The sequence below is a fragment of the Danio rerio genome, chromosome 1 (genome assembly GCF_052040795.2).
Source record: "Danio rerio strain M-AB ecotype USA chromosome 1, GRCz13ab, whole genome shotgun sequence".
Lineage (NCBI taxonomy): Eukaryota > Metazoa > Chordata > Actinopteri > Cypriniformes > Danionidae > Danio > Danio rerio.
In genome coordinates this window covers 61,012,501-61,036,221 of record NC_141021.1, presented here as the reverse complement: position 1 = coordinate 61,036,221, position 23,721 = coordinate 61,012,501, and the positions used below count along the sequence as shown (strand labels likewise).

At 37.6% G+C, this 23,721-nt stretch overlaps 2 protein-coding genes across 7 annotated transcripts in view; one reads left to right on the top strand and one right to left on the bottom strand.

Moving 5' to 3' along the window:
- The window catches only part of adgrl1.1 (adhesion G protein-coupled receptor L1.1), a 36,113-nt gene that overhangs the window by 5,394 nt on the left and 6,998 nt on the right, over nucleotides 1-23,721 (top strand). Inside the window, exon 1 of one of the 3 annotated variants that reach the window (XM_087238137.1) lies at nucleotides 22,905-22,965. The exons of the other annotated variants lie outside the window; for them this stretch is intronic. Within the exon in view, the coding sequence (XP_087094263.1) occupies nucleotides 22,914-22,965 (52 nt within the window). The 5' untranslated portion in view covers nucleotides 22,905-22,913. Of the gene's footprint in view, nucleotides 1-22,904; nucleotides 22,966-23,721 lie in introns of those variants that run through there. 3 annotated transcript variants of the gene reach the window in all.
- On the bottom strand, nucleotides 1,173-22,113 carry LOC100334847 (protein NLRC3). Of its 4 annotated transcripts, none has more exons than XM_087234977.1 (8): nucleotides 21,968-22,085; nucleotides 21,748-21,811; nucleotides 20,947-21,103; nucleotides 12,738-14,600; nucleotides 12,446-12,619; nucleotides 10,361-10,534; nucleotides 3,394-3,440; nucleotides 1,173-3,314 (listed from the first exon to the last, which is right to left on the bottom strand). In XM_087234977.1, exons 3-8 carry the CDS (start codon nucleotides 21,081-21,083, stop codon nucleotides 2,791-2,793), a joined length of 2,919 nt encoding a protein of 972 aa, XP_087091103.1. In that variant the 5' UTR covers nucleotides 21,084-21,103; nucleotides 21,748-21,811; nucleotides 21,968-22,085; the 3' UTR covers nucleotides 1,173-2,790.

Below are 23,721 nucleotides of genomic sequence, written 5' to 3'. Positions count from 1 at the left end.
TGCGATGCCACATTTCACCACTAGAGAGAGCCATTCTCAACACATTTGATCTGACTGCTGGAAAAAATAAATCAGTGCACTGTTGGTTTATGCAGCTTCTGAAGAAAAGGATGCATTTTAGTTTTTTAAGCTCCTGCACACATTTTATTAAAGTAAGTATTTTTAAGTATTTTATAATGAAGTAATTTATATTTTATAATTGAGATATTTCCTATCAAAGTTGTTTATATTTTATGGCAAAAAGCTATTTCTCATGTCCTTCAAATTCTTCAAATGATTTCTTACTTATTAAGGGGACTTATAATATTGACCTTAGCAGATTTTCATTAAATTATTTTGATTATTTCAGTCAAACTAAAAGAAACAAGAAATCCTTCAGATGAAACACAACATAATAAAGTGCTCTGCATTTAGTAGTTTATTTTACTGAAAATAACATATTGGATTAAACAGAAACTCAGAATTAGCTCTATTTTTTATACTTGTATAATGTTTTTTTTTTTTTTTTGTATTTTACTACAGACCTGATTTTTGCTTATGGTAGTTGTACATCAGCATGTACTCTTTTGTCATTATACTACCATTATATTTTCTTATTATAAACACTATTATTGGTTTATAAATTATTATGCATTATTATTATTATTACTACTACTACTACTACTACTACAAGCATAACAGATGAAAATAAAATATTATATTGGGTAAACAAAAAGCCACAGTAATGTAATGTAATGTAAGAAACGTATTTACAAGTCAACTGGATAAATAAGCCACATTAGTTTTTTAAATACAGCAAAAAACTAAACAAAATAAAAAATAAATAAATGTAAATAATAATAATAATTAATAATAAATGTATGATTAAGGCATGCTCATATTTGCTACTTAATTAAAAAAAACTGGGCTATAATATGCTATAAAGTGTCTACAGCATAATACAAGTGAACAGAAAATATGTAAAAGTGCAAACAGATTGTAAGACTTTGTTCTATTACAGACAGATCAGCTTTATCTTGGATTAAACTCCATTTGTATATCTTATCCATGTCTATCCATAAGGGGGCGCTACATGTTCATCATGACCACTAAAGAGGAGACGGGTTTAGGTTTAATCCCTCTGCAGCAAGAAAACAGTCTAAGTTAAGACAAACATGACCTCACGAATTGTTCATCTTGTCTTCCTTTATTTATTTAATATTGTTTACACAGACTTCTATTCTCTTTAAAGATGCATTTGAAAAAAAAATCTGAAATACAATGTAATGTATACCACTTCCAGTTCATTAATTACTGAGAAAAGCATATAAATAGATTGATCAGGGTCTGCACAGTGTGGATAGATACAGGACAGCGCACATCCACAATAAACACACTGCAGGAAGTGTACATGTGGATTAACTGGTTCATTCACTTTTGTTTCATCAACACTGACCTCTGAAGCATGCCAAATCTGCACTCAGTCTTAAGTCTTAGCACTTTTCGCTCACAATTATCATCAGTGTTTGGAGACATTTTTCAGCATTCATACCCAAGCGATTTTCACTGGCATAGAGCAGATTGAGCGTGCAAAACCACGCCCTGACATTAGATGGCGCTTTACAAACTTGAAAGAAAGGCCCATTTGATCTACAATTAGGCCCAATCCCAATTCTATTTTTGTACCCCTAAACCTTCCCCTCAGCCCTTGCAACTAAGGGTAAAGGGCTTCAAAATTCACCCTGAAGCACTACATCACCTGCACACTGTCATCATATCCTCGCGATCTCTTGCTTCAGAAGAGTTCAGATGATGGCGACTACTGTAGTGATTCCAGTTGTGTTATTTTTTGGTATTTATCTTCAGGACATCACTGAAGCCATGTATTACGTTTTCATAATGATCTAATGTGGCAATAAGATCGTAACAGGACTGTGCATTTACATAGTGGCCATATCCATTAATGTAAACACACCAAAAACATCATTAACATTATAGCAGACAGTGTAAACAGCCCATTCACAGCCACTAGACTTTTCTGACAGGGTATTCAAGTGTCATCGAGTGTCAGAATGTTGTGGAACTGCAGTACAGAATTTATTATTAGGGATTATAGATCGCGAAATTTAGCGGTTTTTATTTTAGCGTTTTGTTTTTTTTAAAGCATGATGGTATAACACGAACGCGGTTATGAATACATTAAAACATGTGTTTGTTTGTTGTAAAAATTTGTAATAATGACAAAAAAATACAGGTTAGTGGATCTCCTTACTTCCAAAATTTTCTCTACCCTTTGGTTTCGAGTGTGCTCCAGAAAAATCTTCATTTGAAGAGGTGTATACCGCTTGCTCTTAGCCCTATGCCTTCAAGCTATAGAGAATTGGGACACCACTACTCCTTCACGGGCACGCGCAAAACGAGGGGAAGGGAAAGGACTAAGGGGTAGAATTGGGATTGGGCCTTACTCTCCATAACATTTCCCTCCTGCTGACAGTGTTTATCAAGCAGCTCTTTGTGTTTAGATAAAAAAGCAGATCTACATTAATCTTCCCTTGGTGCATCATCTTCTACATAAGGAATGGAAGTGACAGTGTGCTCGGCTAAAACTTTAAAGTCATATTTCCTGTAACTTCACCAGCTCCAGATGTAACCAGACCCAATCGCTTCAAACTAGGATCGAACTGGTGAATGTTTGCATGGGAAACTTGGCATTTTGCACATTGATATGATCAACCATATTGGCACCCCTTTAATAAAAGCATTGGCGAATAGCACTGCGATATTCACAGGCCTTTAAACATGCATTTGATGCTAAATCTGGCACAGAGACAGTGAAGACTGAAACACCTTAAATCCTGCATAGAGGGGCTCAGTGAATGTGGTGTTGAATGTGTGTATGTGTGTGGGTGTGTGGTTGTCAGAAATGCTGTAGAAGGACAGAGAGCCGGACGGCACGTCCACATACACTCCGACTCTTTTAGATTGTGCTACATGTATTGGGACGTTACTCTTGTTATCGTGCCAGGGAACAAATACATCACCAGTGCAGAAGAGACACCAGGATTTGTCACTGTATCCAAAGTTAGAGACAGTCCCTCGCTCTTTAAGGATTCCTCTGTAGGCCACTGCTATACGAGCCCAGGAGCCCCATTCAACCTCCCAGTAACAGCGTCCAGTCAGAGTCTCTCTACACAGTACCTGAGGAACATCAGCAAATCTGTCTGGATGATCAGGATAGGGCTGAGGATTATCCACATACGTGATCTTTCTGTTCCTGTCAAACAAGAGGAGTTTAGCATTTGCTGTGTTTGGATCCAGTGTGAGATCAACCGCATCTGAACACAGACAAATAAAGAGTATTAATCTCATTGGTTTCCATTAAAAGTGCAATGGTCTGTCAGAGAAAGATCCTACATTTTTTAAATCCTGGTTGGATCATCAGTGACCCTCCATGATCCCAACTATAAACACACAAAAACGTACAACCATTAAGCATTTATTTACAAACAATTAATACGAGGCATGATTATTTGGATAACACAGCAGCTTTTACAGCTGTAAGATCCAGTGTGTCATAATTATTATGCCCAAGTGAACAGCTTTACAAAACAAATTGTCCTTTTGAGACTCTATTGAACAAAGAATACAAAAACTTTAATACTAAGAATAATACTCATGCCGAGTGTGACGCGGCTGGGATGAGAATCAGCACCTCCAAGTCCGAGGCCATGGTGCTCCACCGGAAAAAGGTGGTTTGCCATCTCCAGGTTGGAGGAAAGTCTTTACCCCAGGTGGAGGAGTTTAAGTATCTCGGGGTATTGTTCAGGAGTGAGGGAAGGATGGAATGTGAGATTGACGGATTGGTGCAGCGGCAGCAGTAATGCGGACGATGTACCGGTCCGTTGTGGAGAAGAAGGAGCTGAGGAAAGTCAAAGCTCTCGATTTACTGGTCAATCTACATTCCTACTCTCACCTATGATCATGACCGAAGGGACAAGATCTCGGATACAAGCGGCCGAAATGAGTTTTCTTCGCAGGGTGGCATGGCGCACTCTTATGGATAGGGTGAGGAGTAGAGCCGCTGCTCCTCCACATCCAGAGAAGTCAGCTGGGGTGGCTCGGGCATCTGTTTCGGATGCCTCCTGGATGCCAACCTAGGGAGGTGTTCAAGGCTTGTCCCACTGGGAGGAGGCCTCCAGGAAGACCCAAGGACACGCTAGAGGGACTATGTCTTTCGGTTGGCCTGAGAACGCCTCGGGATGCCCCCGGAGGAGCTGGAGGATGTGTCTGGGGAGAGGGAAGTCTGGGGTTCTCTCCTAAGACTGCTGCCCCCGCAACCCGGCCCCGGAAAAGCAGTTGAAAAACATTTATTTCGATTATTCATTTAACAATGTTAAATGATTTCTGGTGTCCCACCTACTTCTTCCCTCAAACTCTGAGATTTGAATTGTTTTACATTGGTGCCAAAACCAGGGCAGAAGGAGAAACATGCTGTTGGAGACCACTTATGAAATTTGTTGTGGCTAAAGGAGTGAAGTCTGCAACTGTGGTTGCTTGAGGTCCGCACTGGAGAAACTTGGTTGTATGGATACACATGGGACTGCTGCTGTCCGTGAGGGGATGGGGAGTCTTAACTTTGTACCAAACTTTGTGACCTCACAACTTTGCATCAGACTGTTGTACACTAACATAGATATATACATTAGATGTCGCCTGGCCTATTGTTGTCTATTGGACGGAATGCGTCAATAGCGCCGCCATCTTGCTACAGGGTAGCGCTCCTTTGAAATGAATGCGGGACCAAGGTACAGTGGAGGACTGTGGCCATGCAAAGCCAGAGATATACACATATACACATATATCTGTGTTCGGGAGTTTTCCTGGATGTTAGTATGTAATTTTTTTTTCTAATTACGAAAATTATAATTTGACATCACTTTTCTACATTGATGGATCAGTGACCGCACGGGCATTCCTGACAAAAGCTTGTGTTTGTGTGTACAGAAATGTACTATCCACCCTCCCTGTTAAATCTGATCTAATCATGTCCTGAAACACAGCTCCTCTCCTGCTTTCACTGCTCATACTGACGGAGGAAGCGATTCGTTTGTGAATGAATCCCCCAAACGACTCTTTCACTAACGTTAGCCGACAATAATACCAGTTTCTGGCAGCGCAGCATCTCGTTGTCATATTTCTTTTGCATTGTTTGCTGATTTTATTCAACAAAACTAGCATAAGCCGAGTGTTTAGTGCGAGTTAGAGCTGCTTTGCCGTATGGTGAATGCAGTAAGTGACTGTTATCATCAATAACGCTACCTGATTAGCACAAAAGTTCAGAACATACACAAACAGAAAAAACTTAATCTTACCTATGAAATGTTCTGCCTTTGTGCTTTGTTTTCTTTGTTTGCTCGTTACTACACTCGTAGACAGCGCTAAAGTCCCGCATCTTCACGTAATAACACTGTCTTGACTAGTGCGGTTGAATGACACTTGTCCTGGGAGCACTGTACCAATGTGGCGGCGCTATTGACGCATGCTCAGGGTCCCTATATGATATCTAGTGTATATATCTGTGGTACACTAATAGCTGGCCGCATTTAAATCAGTATAGCAAGTAACTGATACAATCTGACCTTCTAACTTCCTAACCACTTACAGGACCCAAGGAACTGTCCCATAGACTTCCATTTTCCATTAAACATTCTGCATCACATACTTGACGACACAATTTCACAATCCTGAGCAGAGAGATTAAAGCCAGCAAAACTGGAAGAGAAATAATTATTTTTCAGAAAAAGAAAATCGTAACAGAATACACATCAAATTGAAGCTTTGTTAAACTGTTCAATCACTGTGACAGTTCTCAGAACAGTAGAAATTTGCATTTGCATTTCGTTGCATTGTACTTGTACATGTGTAATGACAATAAAGTTGAATCTAATCAAAAAAAAAAACAACAATGTAGGTATGGGCGATAACAGATAATAAAATAAAATCAGCAATAAGCAGGTCTTCTTTTGTCTTAACTATAATTATTGTAGTTTTGTAAACTTATCTGATGTCAACATTTGCTAATAATTTCGGTTAAATACTATGACTCCTTAATAAATAACATCATGGAAAAAATAATAAATACATATTAATCCATGAAATTGGCCAGCCAAGCAAACATTTTATCAGATCAAATGTTAATCAGCAGTTAGCAGCAAACATGGAGAAATCAACAAAATTTCCAATCAATACCAAAAGAGTAAAGTGGGGGTAAAAAATAGAGCAATATAGTAATATCTTAAAAAAAAAAAAAATTAAGGAATACCTGAAATTAATGAATAATTCCTCACTAAAAATTAATGGAAAACAGCCATTGAAAGGTTTTATGGATCAAGCAGTGAAATAGCTAAAAATTGTCAATTTATTTCTGTTAAAATTGATCATCACCTTGTTCAAAGTATAAAAATAGAGGAGATGAAACTGGAGGAAGCAAATGTCCTGACCTCTGTTTGATTATCTTTCACGGTGTCAAACCAAACATCAGATCAATATCGCTGAGGGGTCCTGTTAGTCTGTCATTTGATGCATGTTTTCAGGAGTTTTTAACATCGTAAAAACTAAACTTTTAAGTAACATTAAAAATGAAATGTTTATCTAATGGTCTCCAAAAGTATGTGTCATGTGATGCATTCAATTCTCAAGCTAAATACATAACATTGATGTGCACACATCCAAGATTTGTTTTAATCTAAACATGATTTTTTAATCTGCTGTAGATTTTTATAAATGTTCTTACCTGAAAAAATACTCTTCTGGTGTTACAGTCAATGTCTTGTGGAACCATGTTAGTAGCATTCGTTTGACGTGTTCTTCCTGGTCCATCTGCTTTTTAGTCTTTTTTTTTAGGTCACGTTGTTTTACAAAAACACACACATTCCGATACTGTGCTCTTACACATCCAAAATAACCCTGAAGATCAACAACAAAATTAGTTCAACAGAAACTTCTGAAACAAACCATGAAATGTTAAACAGAGTACATTTTAAGAAAATTAGAAACTTCCTAAGGGCATGTCTGTGTGCATGGGAATGGGAGTGTATGGGTGTTTCCCAGTGATGGGTTGCAGCTGGAAGGCCATCTACTGTGTAAAACATGCTGGATAAGTCGCTGGTTCATTCCGCTGTGGCGACCCCTGATTAATAAAGGAACTAAGCCAAAAAAAATGAATAAGAAACTCCTTATAAATTAATAATAAAAATGATTATAATCAATAAATTACCATATAGTTCTTTCCAGGTGTAGCGTGGTTTTGCTTTAGTTTCATCACTAACAAAGCTGATATGATAGTTATAATATGAATATAAAGATAAGATAGACTTAACATCACTAAACCTCTAATGAATTTACTATGTTTTAATATGACACTTAAGTGTTGCACTGCTGATTAATGGCAATATGCTGTGGGTAATGGGGGGAATGGGAGGTTGTGGGGTGGTGTGGATGGCTTCCTGCTCTGCCCCGACCCCGGCTGATGGGCAGCGGCTTCTCTGTATAACAGGCGCTCGGCAGCTCGGTGCTCGGCAGCCGCCCCTCCAGGTTGCGATGGACGGCAATGAGTTCTGTCTTCCCAGCAAGCTTGTTCCAATGCTGGCCTTGAGCGTCTCCAGGGACAAATTCCGCTTGATCCGACTAGAAGGCTCCGCGCACCACCCTCAGTGTTGAGGGCTTCCTGGCAGTGTGTTCCTCCTTCCTCCATCTAACAAAGTTAGATGTCCACTTGGTCATTGGGAAGGAGGAGGTGGAGAACAGACAGACTATAAACAAATTTATTTATTTTATTATAATTGCCATCAAACTGAAAGCAAAATTAAAACATAACATGTCCAGGTCAGGTCTTCTCTCATCTTCAATTGCTGTCTGTGTTTCTTTTATAGTCCAGAGCTTCTCTGTGGGACTCAAGGCCCACCGGCTCTTTTGTTCACTCAAGCACCGGCCCCCTTCCGTTTCCATGACTCTCAGGCCCTGCCCCCTCACTACACACATTAATTGATTTTTTTAATGGATTTTTTTTTTCTTTGAAGAAAATTATGCAATTTAAAAAAATTTGGTGATGGCAACTGTGAACTAGTTGACTATAGTAGTCTGGTTAGACTCGCAGACACAAACAGCTTCTTTCAGACTTTGATGCTTTATTTTCTCAAGACTACCCATAAATACATTAAACTTGGCAGATAAATGCATTTGAAGACAACTGTATGTATTATTAATAGTTTATGCAGTCTGTAACAAAGTGATTTGCAACAAACCAAAGCCATATTTAACAATAATGAAATGTAAGAAAAATTATAAAAATCAATACAAATGGACAAAGCCATCGTCATCATCGACTCAGTAGTTCTACAAAGAGTCTTTTAGGGAACAAACATCAATGAAAAGCATTAAATACATTCTGCAAACTCATAAATCAATAAATTACAACCTTGCTGACTTAAACAATCAAAAAAATCCGTTTACTTGGTTTACAGTATATTGACACCCCACCAAAAACATGAAAACATCCACTGAGGCCATGTCCACACATTCACTGCTATTTTTATAATGTTTTCCTCGATTCGGTTTCACATGAAGATGCAAACGCACACTGTAGTGCACTCCAAACCAACAGGTGGAGATAATGACACTGATATGCTGGCTTCACATCAAGCTGTGAATTAAGCATTTTCTGTGAGTAAATTTCATACAAGCCAACGCAAACATAAGAACAGAGGTGAAATACCATCCCGTTGTGCGAATGACACAGAACACACAGTGTGTTTGTAGCAAATATGTGGAATTTCATCTCATTTGCATCTTTTGTGTTTGGTGTGAACCCAGCCGTGTTAGCCAATCAGAATGGAGAAAACAATGCAATGATGTCATGAGGAAAAACCTGTGGTTGTAGCGACCACACTGCAGCTGGAGTTTCGAGAAATCTTCAGCCTGGTTGAAGTATTCAGAAAGTTTTGGTTTCAGTCACCCGATACTCATTTTTTGTGTGGACGAATTTGATGTTAAAAAAATGTATAAAAGATAAATATCTTTTAATTATCATAAAACTTTTTAAAATGTAACATGAAATGTCCAATTCAATTATTTATATATCATTTGATGTATATAATGTACAGAATAAGTAATTAAATGATAAATCATTTTAATGAATATAAATGAAAAACTTCAAAAACACTTAATAGTCAGACACAGACACAGTTTGCTATAAAGAATCTTTAACGTTTAAGTCTGACTTACAAGATTTGACTAAAGGCACAAGAAGTTCCTGCAAATCTGTGTTAAAGAAAAACAGTTTGTTTTAATTTGGTGCATTCGCTGTTGTAGGTTGTTTAATCTAACACAGATATACTGAGCAGTTATTATAAAAAACCCCAATCCCACAGTAGAGGGGTTCAGTGAATGTGGTGTTGAATGTGTGTAAGTGTGTGAGTGTGTTTGTGTCAGAGACGCTGTAGAAAGACAGAGAGCCAGCCGGCCAATCCAAATAGACACCCACTCTGGTAGATTTTGAAAAAGGTACCGGAATTTCTACACTGACTTTGTCATACCAGAGAGTGTATCTGCCCTTAATACAGCTTAAAGCCCAGGACTTCTTATTGAGTCCATAATCACAGTCATCACTTCTTCCTTTCCTGCTGATTGCTCTATAGGTCACTGCTATATCAACCCATCCACTCCATTCAGCCTCCCAGTAACAGCGTCCAGTCAGACTCTCTTTACACAGAACCTGTTCATAGAGCTCAAACCTGTCTGGATGAGCAGGGTATGTCTGTGGCTCTTCTACTAGAGTTGCCTTTCTGTTCTCCTCAGATAGGATGAGTTTAGCATTTGCGGTGTTTGGATCCAGTGTGAGATCAACTGCATCTGCATACAAGACATAAGAAAAACATGGAAGATTAATTTCAGGCAACATTGAATATATTTTGTGTGTGGATACATACATTTTCGTAGTCCTGGCGTGATCCTCAATTGTTCTCCATTATCAAAACTAGACAAATACAAACAAAAAAACAATTAAACAGACCCAGGTACCAACATTGGAAGTAACTAAAGCAAATATTCTAAATCCATTTCTTCCACATACCAAGCTTATCAATATCTTCAACATATAAATAAATCTTTGATATCATTTTAGTTCAATTCTCAATTCTTTTTGAGTCCAAATTTTGTTCTGGATTCAAAACATAATTCAAAAGGATTTTTACCATTCTAAGCACTCATCCTAACCTTAACAACTATGGTTAAACATAATTGATAATGTGCCAATAATGTCTAGGCAAAATGTCTGTTTGTGTTTTCTTGAGGTAAACTAGTTATAACTAGACACAACACATACTTGAGTTTCTGCAGTGTGTAGTGTGGATCCTCCAGTGTGTGTTGAAGCAGCTGGACTCCTGATTGTCCTGGGTGATTGTAGCTCAGATCCAGCTCTCTCAGGTGTGAGGGGTTTGAACTCAGAGCTGAAGATAGAAAACCACAGCCTTCCTCTGTCACCATACAGCCAGACAACCTGCAGAGGGATAAATAATGTTTTTAATTTTTTTTAAATTCAGAAACCTGTTCTCCATTGGCAGGGCTCAGGTCTAACATTTAAAAGCAGTGTCATCAGCAATTGATTTGGTAGCACCTCACGAGTAATAATAATGACACTCTTATGTTATTTCTCCAACCACAACAAGACTGTGTTCCAGAAACCTTGCAGCTGGGCAACACATGACTACCAGTGCAAGAGCAACAGAGGAGTCTGGAACATGCCCTATTAAAATGTCCCATGCATCCTCTAGTACAGGGATGTCAAACTCAGTTATTGGAGGGCTGCAGCTCTGCAGGTTAGTTCCAACCCTAATTAAACACACCTGATCAAACTAATTGAGTCCTTTAGGCTTGTTTGAAACCTCTAGGTGAGTGTGTTGAAGCAGGACTAAAACTAAACTGTGCAGAGATGCGGCCAGAGTTTGAGTTGGAACAGAGTTTGACATCCTTGCTCTAGAACCTATGGTGAGTTATATTCAAAAACCAGTTATTGATGAAATCCCTTCTCTGGTTAAATACTATATGCAGAAGAAATCAAAATGGACAAGCGGAAAGTCAAAGCAGTCTGAGAATTGTCAAGACCAAAAAAATCAAAGAACAAAGATTGTGCTCCTCCGTTTTTTTTTTTTTTTTTTATCATTAAGAAATTCACTTCCAGTGTTAACACTCTTACCTATTTGGTAAGGAGTAAGCCTAAATTTCTGTTCTGAAACACCTCTTGAAAAACCAAGAACACTTGTATGCACTGCTCCTTAATCAGATCAATCCGAACCCTTTTGTATAATTGGAATAGGGCGGTACTTCACATGCTTCAAATTTACCATTTCCTACTGACCAGGATCAAAAAAATGCAGACGCCTTACCTAGGATTCTTTCTCCTCCAAGCCTCTCCAGAAAGCATCCTTTACCAAAAGGTCTTCACTTGTCCTATTCAGTGGAATCAGAATGCTGAGAACTCCTCCCCCAACGCTCACTACAATCCACTGCAGGGATGCATTCCTGATCACCAGTACCTTCCTTCTGCTCAACACATGACAACTATCCAGACAGTACACACCTCGCTGGGCACTGGATTCTAGTTATGTGGCATGGCCCAATATGTGCAAAGGTTCACGCAAGTTTGCAGATAATGTGTTATGACAAGAACACCTCAACAGATACCACCTATCAACCTCAATCTTCTGCTTGTTCCTAATTGGCCCTGGTCACACCTGGGGGTTGATTTCATCACTGACTTACCTGCATGATCTGGTATAAGCTGCATTCTAGTTACCACTGACAGATTTCAAGTCAAGTTGTTTAATCTCTTTCACTAACAAACTGTCATGAAAACTGCAGAACTTTTCAGAATGTGTTCTGGTACTTTGGTACCGCTGAAGACATCCTCCCTATTGTCCATATCCGGAGTGTTGTAAAATTTCTTCTCTCTCCCAGGTGTGACCTTAAGCATGTCATATATTTACCATTACAGTTGAATGGGTAGATAGTTGGTCTGGCTTTCTACATGGGACATACACTCGCAGCTCCTATGCAAAAAGTTAAACCCCAGATACACTGGCATCTTCACTATTACTTGGCAAATAAATCCTATCACATTCCTCCTAAAGCTCACCCCGACAAACCAGGCATCATACATTTGGCACAGGTGCGACATATGTTTTTCACTAGTTTCAGCCCAATCCAGTAATGTTTTAACATCCTGCACCACATTTTTAAATAAAAATTTCAGTGCCACTGACCAACTTTGTTAAAATATTGACTATTTTTTCTTTACTTATATATTTTACACAATTAATTGCTTTAAAAACTCCCTCTCTGGTGACAAACATTGTGGACTGTGAAAATACATGAAAATATCTGGAATGCATCTCCCAGTCTGTACACACACCTCAGTATCTCCAGCTGACAGTTTGGACTCTTCAGTCCATCAGAGAGCAGCTTCACTCCTGAATCCTGCAGGTCATTGTTACTCAGGTCCAGCTCTCTCAGGACACAGTTTGAGGATTGAAGAACTGACGACACAATTTCACAATCCTGAGCAGAGAGATTACAGCCAGCAAGACTGAAAGAAGAGAAGCACAAATGAGAATTCAGTTATACCTAAAAGATACTAATGAATTTTTATTCCAATACAAGAAACTTCCATTCAGAAACATCTCTTCACCAGATTAATCACTCACAGAGCTCTTGTGCAGTTGCTGACGGCTGGTATCAGTCTTCTCCTGCCCTCATCTGATGTGTTGTATTTCTGGAGCTCCAGCTCATCCAGCACCTCCTCTGACATCTGAAGCATGTAGGCGATTGTTGAGCAGTGAGCAGGAGAGAGTTTCTTCTCTGACTGTTTGTCTGATTTCACAAACTCCTGAATCTCTCTGGACAGAGTCTGATCTTTCACTTCCAGCAGACAGAGGAACAGATTGATGGATCTTTCAGTGGAGAGTCCATGTCCATCTCTGATCTTCTCTTTAATGTACTGTGTGCTTCTCCTGATGCTCTCTGAGCTCTTCTCTGTGTGTGTCAGTAGATCCTGGAAGAGTCTCTGATTGGACTCCAGTGAGACGCCCAGCAGGAACTGCAGGAACAGATCCAGATGACCACTCTCACTCTCAATGGCTTTATTAATTACTCTGTTATGAAGAGTTTCGAGTGAATCAAAAAGTGCCTCATTGGTGTTGTTTATGAAGTAGTAAAACACATGGAAAGCAGCGAGAAACTCCTGAACACTCAGATGGATGAAGCTGTAGACTTTCCTCTGCTGAATCACAGATTCCTCCTTAAAGATCTCAGTGCAAATCCCAGAATACACTGAGGCGTCAGAGACGTCTACGCCGCTCTCAATCAGGTCCTCCTCATAGAACATCACATTGCCCTTCATCAGCTGTCTGAAAGCCACTTCAGCAAGTTTGACAATCACTTCTCTGTTGGACTGCAGGAGTTTCTCTGGATCTCTCTCTTCATACTTCTGATTCCTCATGTTGATCTGAATCAGCAGGAAGTGGATGTACATTTCAGTCAGAGTTTGAGGGATTTCTGCACTCAGATCTTCTTCCAGGAGCTTCTGAAGCACAGTGGATGAGATCCAGCAGAAGACGGGTATGTGGCACATGATGTGGAGGCTTCTTGCTCTTCTGATGTGTGAGATGATTCTGCTGGCTTGATGCTGCTCACTGATTCTCTTCCTGAAATATTCCTCCTTCTGAGGCTCAGTGAATCCCTGAATTTCTGTCAGACGCTTGATGTATTTGGAGGGGATCTGATTGGCTGCTGCTGGTCTGGAGGTGATCCAGATGAGAGCAGAGGGAAGCAGCTCTCCTTTCATCAGCTTTGACATCAACACAGCCACTGATGAAGTCTCAGTCACATCACAAACTTTCTGAGCGTCTGAAAACATCAGTGTGATTCTGCTTTCATCCAGACCATCAAAGATGAACACAACTTTACACTCCTCATAAATCTTGGGCTCCAGATCTTCAAGTTCAGGATGAAAGTCCAGCAGAAGTCTGTGAAGACTGTACTGATGATCTCTGATCAAGTTCAGCTCTCGAAATGGAAGCACAAACATGAAATCTACATCCTGATTGGCTTTTCCCTCGGCCCAGTCCAGAATGAACTTCTGCACAGAGACGGTTTTTCCGATTCCAGCGATACCTTTAGTAAGAACAGTCTTGATTTGCTCTTTCTCCTCTTTAAAGATGTCATTGCAGTAGATTGGAGTGTGTTGGGAGTGTTTTGTTCTGGCTGTTTTCTCCATCTGTAAAACCTCATGTTCTTCATTCACTCCTTCACTCTCTCCCTCTATGATGTACAGCTGGGTGTAGATGCGGTTCAGCAAGGTTTGGTTCTCTTGTAGTTTGTTTCCCTCAAATAATCTCTCATATTTGTTCTTCATGCTGGTTTTGTGCTGGTCTTTGACTGTTTGAAGAACATTATATAGTGGTTTCTGCTGGTCACCAGTTTCCTTAAGCAGGACTACTTGTGTGTCCTGCAGTCTGATTTGGGTCTGACAATACTTTATAGATCTTATCAGACCATCTCTCTCCACTCTTCAGAGAAACAAAGAGAACACAAAAAAGTCATGTTTTATGAGTTTACCCTTACATTTAATAAACAGAGTACAAATTATGTTTGTTTGGCATGCTTTCCAAGAGGAGGGCTTCAAGCTTGGAATATTGGTCCAAGCTCAGAGCATCCCCCTTTCAGTAAAAATAAAAAGAAATGAGGAAAGGTGGTGTAGAGATACTGGAAAACTGTTGAGGAATTCAGGCAAGTCAATTGTGACTTGCTTGATTACTAATTGTGCTTGTCTTGTGTTTAATCAGGATAACCACCCAAACGTGCTCTCCCAAAACTTTGTTAATAGAACCTAATTTCTTAATTTAATTGTTAATAGACAAATGTAATTTGTCTCCTGTGGAAATGCATTCCAGTGCATTCTTTTATACATTTAAACCAGGTCTCTTTTTGTTCTTAATTATTGTTACGTTCCCTTCAACTCTGTCTAGGAGGACACAGGTACGCAACAGAATGGTAATGGAGTTTTGTGTGTGTGTGTCAGCATTGAGGTCCTAGGAGACACTTCTCAAAGGACTAAACAAAAGAAATACAACCTGAATGAAGATTAACAAAATTTATTGAAGGATTAAGGGAGGGTTCCAAAAAAACTTCAAGAGTGGGTTCAAGCCAAAACAACAAACAAAAATTCTCTAACTGAGAGAAAGGGAAGAACTAAATAATCTATAAAAGAAAAGAAAAGAAAAATACATCAAAAATGCTCACTCCCTTACTAACATAAACAGGAGAAAACTGTTACAAAAAGGAAAATGGCACCCCCTCTCTACTAACCCAATCCCTGATTAACAAAGAGTAGAGTGTTTAACAAATTAGTATTGAAAACATAAACTTACAATCAAAAAGAGGTTGAAACAAAGGCTGTATGAGGTGGTCAACAGAATCAACAGAACTTAAACAAATTAAAGCTCCTAATCAACAAATAATGCTTAAATGATTAAACAAAGCATATTTTTAAAGTCTTACAAAAGAGCCTCCACACACACACAAAAACACCCTGCTCCATTGGAGACAAGCTGCTTAAATGGCCACGACTTTACTCGTCCTCCAATCTTTGAATGGGTCATTAGTGGCAGCAGGTGACGTTCATCATCACCTATTAGGGTGTAGCAGAGAAAGAGAGAAAGAAAATACAAAACAGAAACAAACACGTCCTGGGACGTAACAATTATCTTATTGTATTCTGTCATGTTTCATGTTGTTCTGTAATCTATATTATTAAATTTGAATACTCTGTGAATATTCCCGGGGAATGTTTCCCCTTCCTGAGGTGGCCCGAGAGAGCAGGTTCTCTAGAACTCAATGTCTCCTTCTGGAGGGCCCCTTCCCAACCCAGAGCAATCTGCGGGAGGGGTTTCAGTGACCCAGGGTCAGCATGCCAGCAGTGGGTACTAAGCTGGACTTGTCCTCTCCCTCTGTGGGGGGAGGTGAGGCCGTAGATTCAAAGTCCTCTCCCGGTCCCTACCCAGGGCAGGCGGGAGTGCCCGACAGCTGATGCTTTTTCACCCCCAAATTGGCGGCATGGTGGCTCAGTGTTTAGCACTGTTGCCTCACAGAAAAAGACCGTTGGTACGAGTCTCGGCTGGGTCATTTAGTATTTCTGTTCTCCCCGTGTTGGTGTGTGTTTCCTCCGGGTGCTCTGGTTTCCCCCACAGTCCAAACACATCTGCTATAGGGGAACTGATCAACTAAACTGACCGTAGTGTATGAGTGTGTGTGAGTGTGAACGGGAGTATATGGGTGTTTCCCAGTACTGGGTTGCGACTGGAAGGGAAAACATATGCTGGAATTGTTGGCGGTTCATTATGCTGTGGTGACCTCTGATGAATAAAGGGACTAAGCTAAAGGAAAATGAATGAATGAATGAATGAATGAATGTATGAATGAATGAATTAACTAAAGTAGCTTCAGTTTAGTTGTCACAATTGAAGTTCAGTTAAGTTCGGTTCAGTGTAATGTAAATGTCACAGGTGAAAGCTGAAAAACTGAACACTGAAGAGCAACTCCACCAATGCAAAATATTATAAAGTTACAAATGGTACAATTTTTTTTGTGCTGGAATGCTTTAAGCTTTCTTGATATGCTCGAACAGTTATAAACCTTAAAATTGCATGTTAATAATGCGTAAATTATTATGGTAAAAATCTTTTATGACTGTGGCTCCTGGTCAATATAAATCCAATTCAACATTGCAGATCCTGCGATGTGACTACTTTGGATGCACAAATTGTGATATCGATCTAAACAATGTATTGTGCAGCCCTAATTCAGAGCATCACAAACATGCTCAATGAATGACATGTACAGTGGGTATGCTGGCCATGCTAGAACTGGAATGGTTTCAGCTTCCAGAAACTTTGTACTGATCCTTGCAACATAGCGCCATGCACTATCACGCTGCAAAGTGGTCTGATATTCGAGGATGAAGGGCACAACAATGGGCCTCAGGATCCTGTTGCAGTACTTAATCTTAAACATTCAAAATGCAATCAAAAACCTGCATCTGTGTTCACTCACTGACCATAACATACCTTCCTATATCATAAACCCACTGTAATGTTAACATCTGCAAGTTGCTCACCCACATCAGGCCAAATATACTGTCTACCATCTGCCATAAACAATGAAAACCTGGATTCATTTGTGTAGATTCTTAATCCTTTGGAAAATAATGTCATCCTTACCCCTTCACACTCATAAGCATACTCATAGGTAGGGATAGGGATAGGCAAAGGAATATTGGAATTGGGCTTCAATTTCCTGGTGTTCCTTTTAATGTACTGAATGTGTATCTTTTTCTAAATGCAAGGGAAAATCTTATCCATTTTGGCTACATCATTGTCATGTGAATGTGGCCTTAGATGAATTTAAATGTACAAAATGGCTTTTTGTATTTTGGAGGTTTTTTTATATCATATAAGTGTGCAGGTGAATGCTCAAGAGTGAATGCTTGATTAAGCTATGAATTTCAGACATGTCTTCTTGGCCGAGGTACATTTGAGAGAGCATTTGATTGGTCAGAAAATTTGAATTAGAAGTTTATTGATAATGTAAAACAACTGATCCAAATTGGCAGAAGTGAGATACTACAAGTTTTGAAAGCTTATGTCATCTAAATGTTTTTTTTTTTTTTACTCTGGAGTACACTAGCTTATAGATAACCTTGGAAATAACAGACTAATACTAACACTAATTTGCACTTCAGGGGGACTTTACAAAATAGCATTATGTATTAACAACAAATGTAATGATAATGTATGTGAAACAGCAACTGAAAATCAAAAATGCTTTTCTGTATTATCCTAATAAGGGTAAGTGTTTTTCTTGGTGATACAGAAATCCAGGGGCCCGTTTCAGTATTTTAACCCTGAAATGAGAGAAACTCTGGGTTTTCCCTTTTAAACTGGCAGGTTTGTCTAACCGGAGAAGGCAGGGTAAGTCAAGCCTGTTTCTGAAATAGAGGTCACTTTAACTCAGAGTCAGTTTCTGTGGTCACTTACTCTGTGAACCTAACCTGGTCAGGAGCAGGTTTTATTCTCTAAACTCAAGAGTTTCTGTCGGCCTCCTCCCCTTTTTTAAAGACGCAGCGGTATTTCTCGCCCGAGCCTTACATTTCCACACACCTATTTTAATGCTCATTTTTGGATACGCACATAAAAATGACTGATGGAAACATCATGATGCCATAACTTTTGAAAATATGCATGAAAACGCACATAACTGAGTAGGATAAACTTTTATTTGATAGAAAAGATGCACATAAACTATGATGAAAACACTTTTACTGAATAAATTACAGTATGTACATAAAAAAAAAGGTTTGTTATAAGAGATCATATGATGATGAAAATGTGTGTGAATGGACAATCCAGCAGGCTGAGCACACTGTAGAACATCTTAAATGTTGTTTTACTCATTTTAAAATGCCTGAACCGTTTTAGTATTAATGGTATTATATTATTAATGACCTCCAGGTAATCTGGAGCATGTAAAGAGCATCTGTTCTCCGCATCTCATGGCTTTAAAGCCACCACGCGTTCATAGTGTGTCAGCATTGTCTTCTGAGGCGCAAGTCATATATTTAATAAAGAAAAGATTGACGCAGCGTCTTCTACCGCAGCAAATTCTGTTTTTACTGTTGATATTTGGTGCCCATTTAATCAAGAAGTGATGATTTTGTTCTCTTTGACTCATTGGATGGAAACGTTGCTTTATTCGCATCTTTTATGCATTATTCCAGTTTTGCACATAAATTTATGTAATATATTTGGATGGAAACATAGATATTGCCTACATTACAGTCACACAAAGAACAAAATCACTAACGAATAGCTTGCCCTTTTTAAATAAATAATTAGTTTAAATTCACTGACCTTACAAGATTAATGGGATTATTATTCTTTCTAAAAAACTATTGTTTAGTTCTGCTTACATTCTAAATGTCATATCAACCTCTATCACTTGATCAATAAAAAAAGCAGACACACAAGTGCATTTTTACATCTATTAATACTGATCAATGTGTATAAAAGTGGGAACGTGTGTAAACATTTTATAAACATCACACATAACATTACTTATTTTATTTAAAAAAAAACAAGTTCAGCTGGAGAAAGAAATTGTGATCTCTTTTTTTAAGATATTGCCATGGTCACTTGTAATATCTGTGCTCCATTGATAATGCCTTTATATAGTTGCGGTGTGCGCACGTAAAGGGCACATAGTTTACCTTTTTTAAGATTTAATATTAATATTATGGTTGTTCTGAGTGTGCAAGTTTAGGTTCAGTTCAACACACAGTTCAGATGTTTTTATTATAATGTGCTAAAAGTGTCATGTTGTGGGTGTGTACACAGCTCGCTGTTTTAGGGGCAGGTTGCTTCACATGAAAATTAGTTTCAAATTCCCGTCCAACGTAACAAGGGGGCGGAGCCAAGAGCTCAAATGTAGGTTTTTCACCCTAGGTGCCCTTAAACTCTTGAGTTGCTCTACTCAAAGTTAATTGACCCAACTCAGATCCGCTATTCTGAAACCGAAAACTCAGTGTTTTTAATCTCTCAGTAAATCAACTCAGGTTAAGTTTAAACTCCGAGTTGGTTGAACCTCCTCACTGAAACATGCCCCTGAATATAATTAAGCTAATTAAAAACAAAATAACTGCCAGAAAACTGTAATGTTTGTAGTAAAATTGTCACTTAAATATAAGAAAACAATGCTTTACATTATTGTTTAATACTAGCCAATCACCAAGACTCAGAGAATCATGTTATAAATTCAAAAATGATCACCATCACTGTTTTAACATTATTTCCACAGTTATTTGTTTATTTCAAACTAGCCAATGTACCAGAAAACGAAAACAAAAAATTTGTTATACTGGATGTTTTTCAGAAACACATCAACCAAATTGTGATGAATCAGTATTTTGTCATATCATTTGCAGATGGACACCAGCAAAATCGTAATTATAGAATAAATATGAATTATATTTAATTACATGGAAATGTTGATCATTATTGATACATTAACTATTACGCCAACAGTCTGATGTTATCTAGAATGTATGTTAAGTTAGGCTCAGTCAATGTTTTCCTAACATCAACAAATTCTAAAAGAAAATAAGATTATACAGACCTGGGTAGATTTTCTGAATCCACCAACTCACCCCAGTAAAAGTTAAGCCCCTGGTATTATCTATTGTTATATATCATTATTATTATATTACATATTCCAAAAAAAATCTCTTTATTTGTATAGGCAGCCTAATTCTAACACCTGAAAATACAATAGTAAATAAAAATGTAAATTTATATATTTATTTTAAATGTATATTATATACTTACCCAAATATATAGTTTGTTTATATATGTTATATATATACCCAAATGTAATAGTTTTTTATGCTTTTTGGAGCATCACATCATAAAAATTCGACCTGTTTTACAAAATTTTTCCAATAATTGTTTGATTTATTACTGAAAATTGGGAGAATCTGCTATATAGCACATTGTCAATATAATTACGGTTCAGATATGTTGCAGTTTTAAATATAAGCTTTATTTCTTAAATTGAATTTTCTCAAACACATAATTTTTGTCTGAAAGGAAGCACATTTTTGAGATGGCCTAACTCAGTCAATATCACATAAATCAAGGTTATATTTTAACAGCATATTCATTATATTGAGAAGAGTTTTTTCCCCGTCAAAAAAGCTAATTTAAAAATGATGACTGAGCTGGGTTTTCACAGAGGGTCCCATTTATGCATGTAAATTAAATAAAAAAGCATTTCTCCATTACTGTCTTCTATGCGCCTTCTTACTTGGAGTCAGAGGTGGATGCTTCATCACTCAAAACAGGAGGTTCCAGCATGGAGTTGTTACTCTTCAGAGACACATGGCTGGAAACTATAGAGTCTGATATCGGTCTTTGATCCTCACTCTTGTCATGGAGACTCATTTCACTTCGAAATTAGCAATCTGTTCACATAAATAGATAAAGTACACAATTTAAGCACAACAGGGAAGACCTTAAAAGAAAAACAAAATCCCATTTTGGGTGTGTATACTATAGCTGTTTCAATCCACCTAATTTTAATGCACATTTTGCACATAAAAATGCTTAATGAAAATGGCAAGATGCACATCCATTTTGAACACTGAGAATTAAAAACATATACGCAGTAGGATAAACCTTTTATTTGAAAAGAAAAATGTGCATGAACTTTGATAGAAACACATTTACTGAATAAATGCTAACATGCATATAAAACGGTAATATGATTTAGTTTAATAGGAAATCAAAAATCATTAAAAAAATCGCACAACCATTTCAGGATGAAAGGTTATTTGAAGATAATATGGTAACTAGGCTTATATATAGGCCTATAGAAACTATAGTCTGAAGGGCAATCTCTGTGTGTTTCTATATTTAACTTATCTTTCTTAATCTACAGTTCGTATAACTTTTGTAAATTCCTTCATTTGATTACATTCTTCTCTTAATCCATACATTCTGTTTATTTTTTTCACTTTTACACCATAGTATTCTTCATTTGTTGATGGCAATTCCTTATTTAAAGGCAGTTTGTTATAGGCCTATTTCAAATTGCACTTGTACATACATTTACCGTGTGATATGTGTCCAGTTGAAGCGAAATATTCGCGACTGCTACAGAAGGAGAGTAGCTAAATTTAAAGCAAAAGATACGATCATTATAAAAACATACATGCACAGAACTCGAATGAAGCATCTTTGGATTTTGAAGAATATCTCTTACAAACATAAATTGCCTAAGACAAACTGCCTAAGCGCTGCACAGGACAGCTTATTGAGGAACTTACTTGAAAATACTGTAGTTCCTGGTTATGATTCTCCGAAAATGTCTGCCTGTTGAAGATATTTTTCACTTTCGGTTCGAAGAAGCGAACGGACTTCCGCCCTCAGAGCGTAGTTTATATCAGGTAAACATCAAAATGGAAGAATGTCTGCGCAAGCGCGTCAGGTGGATTAAGCCTAAATCTAAAAAAAAATGCCCTTTTGCGTACGAATTACATTAAGCCACATTATAAATTCACAAAAATGAGAACCCACACAAACACAGTTACAATGCTTCTTTAAATGTATTATCTAATTTCTTAATTTTTATATTGAGCAATAGTTTTGATAATTGTAACTTCTTATAGATATTATAAAATATATTTTTAATCACTAAGGATTATTCTGCAAAATGTGAATGTAGTAAAAATAGCTACCCTGATTCTAAAAATAACCTAGAAATGAACTTTAAATCCTCACTTTCCACACTCCTTTTTAGCCAATGAGCCAATGAGTAAAAAGACAAGTATAAGAAAAATAAAAACTTCTAAAAAAATGATTAAAAACAGATTACAGTGTGTGTGTGTACTGTATGTGACTGTGTGTAAGTATGTATAGGAGAAGATGTGTGTGTGTGTGTGTGTGTCTTTTTCTCTCTCTGTATGTGTATGAGTGCGTGTGACTGTTTTTGTCTGTTTTTCTCTCCCTGTATGTATGTATGTGTGTGTTTGCAAGTTTGCACATGACTGTGTGTGTATGGGAGACTGTGTGTTTGTGTTTCTATGTCTCTCTCTGTATGTATGTGTGTGGTGGGGTATCAGTCTGTATGAGAGAGAGAGAGAGAGAGAGAGAGAGAGAGAGAGAGAGAGAGAGAGAGAGAGAGTGCATGCATGCATGCGTGTGTATGTGTGTGTGTGTGTGTGTGTGTGCGTGTGTAAAGCAGATAGCAGATACAGAGAGTTCAGTTCAGTCATGATGAAGCTCCAGACAGCAGCTCTGACTTTCTCTGCTCTCCTCTGCGCAGGTCACACTTTATTTATTCACTCTTTCTGCTCATTATGATGTTGTGAATATCCAGACTATATAATATCACAATTATTATTATTATAATTACACGCGTTCATGCTTCTTCCTTCTGTATTATTACAGTATCCTGTGTTCAGTCAGTGTTTATTGTTCTTAAGTGATTGTTGTTGTTGATTTTGTCTGTTTTGTGTTCATTATTTGTGTTATTATCACTGAAATGTGACTCATAATCCAGCGTCACACACTTTATTTACTCAGCAGTGTATATCTCTTCTTTTATTTGTTCTTTATTTTGCTTTAGCTGCGTCTTTCAGTGTTTTATTATTAAAGGGTCGATTCACCCAAAAATAAACATTCTGTGAATTCCTTCAAATACAGAATATATTTAGAATATTACTCTATTTAAATGTGGTTTGTATTGATGTATTTGTAGCCTAATTTAAATGTCTTTAAATGTATGTTTAATAATTCTATACAATTATAACTGCTGCTTTACTAATATCACACTTTAAAACAACAAAGTGCTAACAATAGAGTACAAATAAAAGCATTAAAAAACTGTGTAAAAAGAAATAAATTACAATTATTTTAATAAAAGTAAAAAGAAAAACAACAGCATTAAAAATGCATGTAAAGGAATGCCATAAAACTAATAAAATGAAAGGTAATGTATGAAATAAAAGGTAAAAACAAAACAAAATTAATAAAATAAAACATTTAAAAAGCATAACAAAAACAGCATATAAAGTAATAT

Coding starts and splice junctions, on each gene's coding strand:
- LOC100334847 (XM_087234975.1), bottom strand. CDS start 21,083: ATGAGTCTCCATGACAAGAGTGAGGATCAAAGACCGATATCAGACTCT. Junction 14,601..20,946: donor GCATCCACCTCTGACTCCAA/GTAAGAAGGCGC, acceptor GTTTCTCTGAAG/AGTGGAGAGAGATGGTCTGA. Junction 9,889..9,965: donor CACGCCAGGACTACGAAAAT/GTATGTATCCAC, acceptor TCTTGTATGCAG/ATGCAGTTGATCTCACACTG.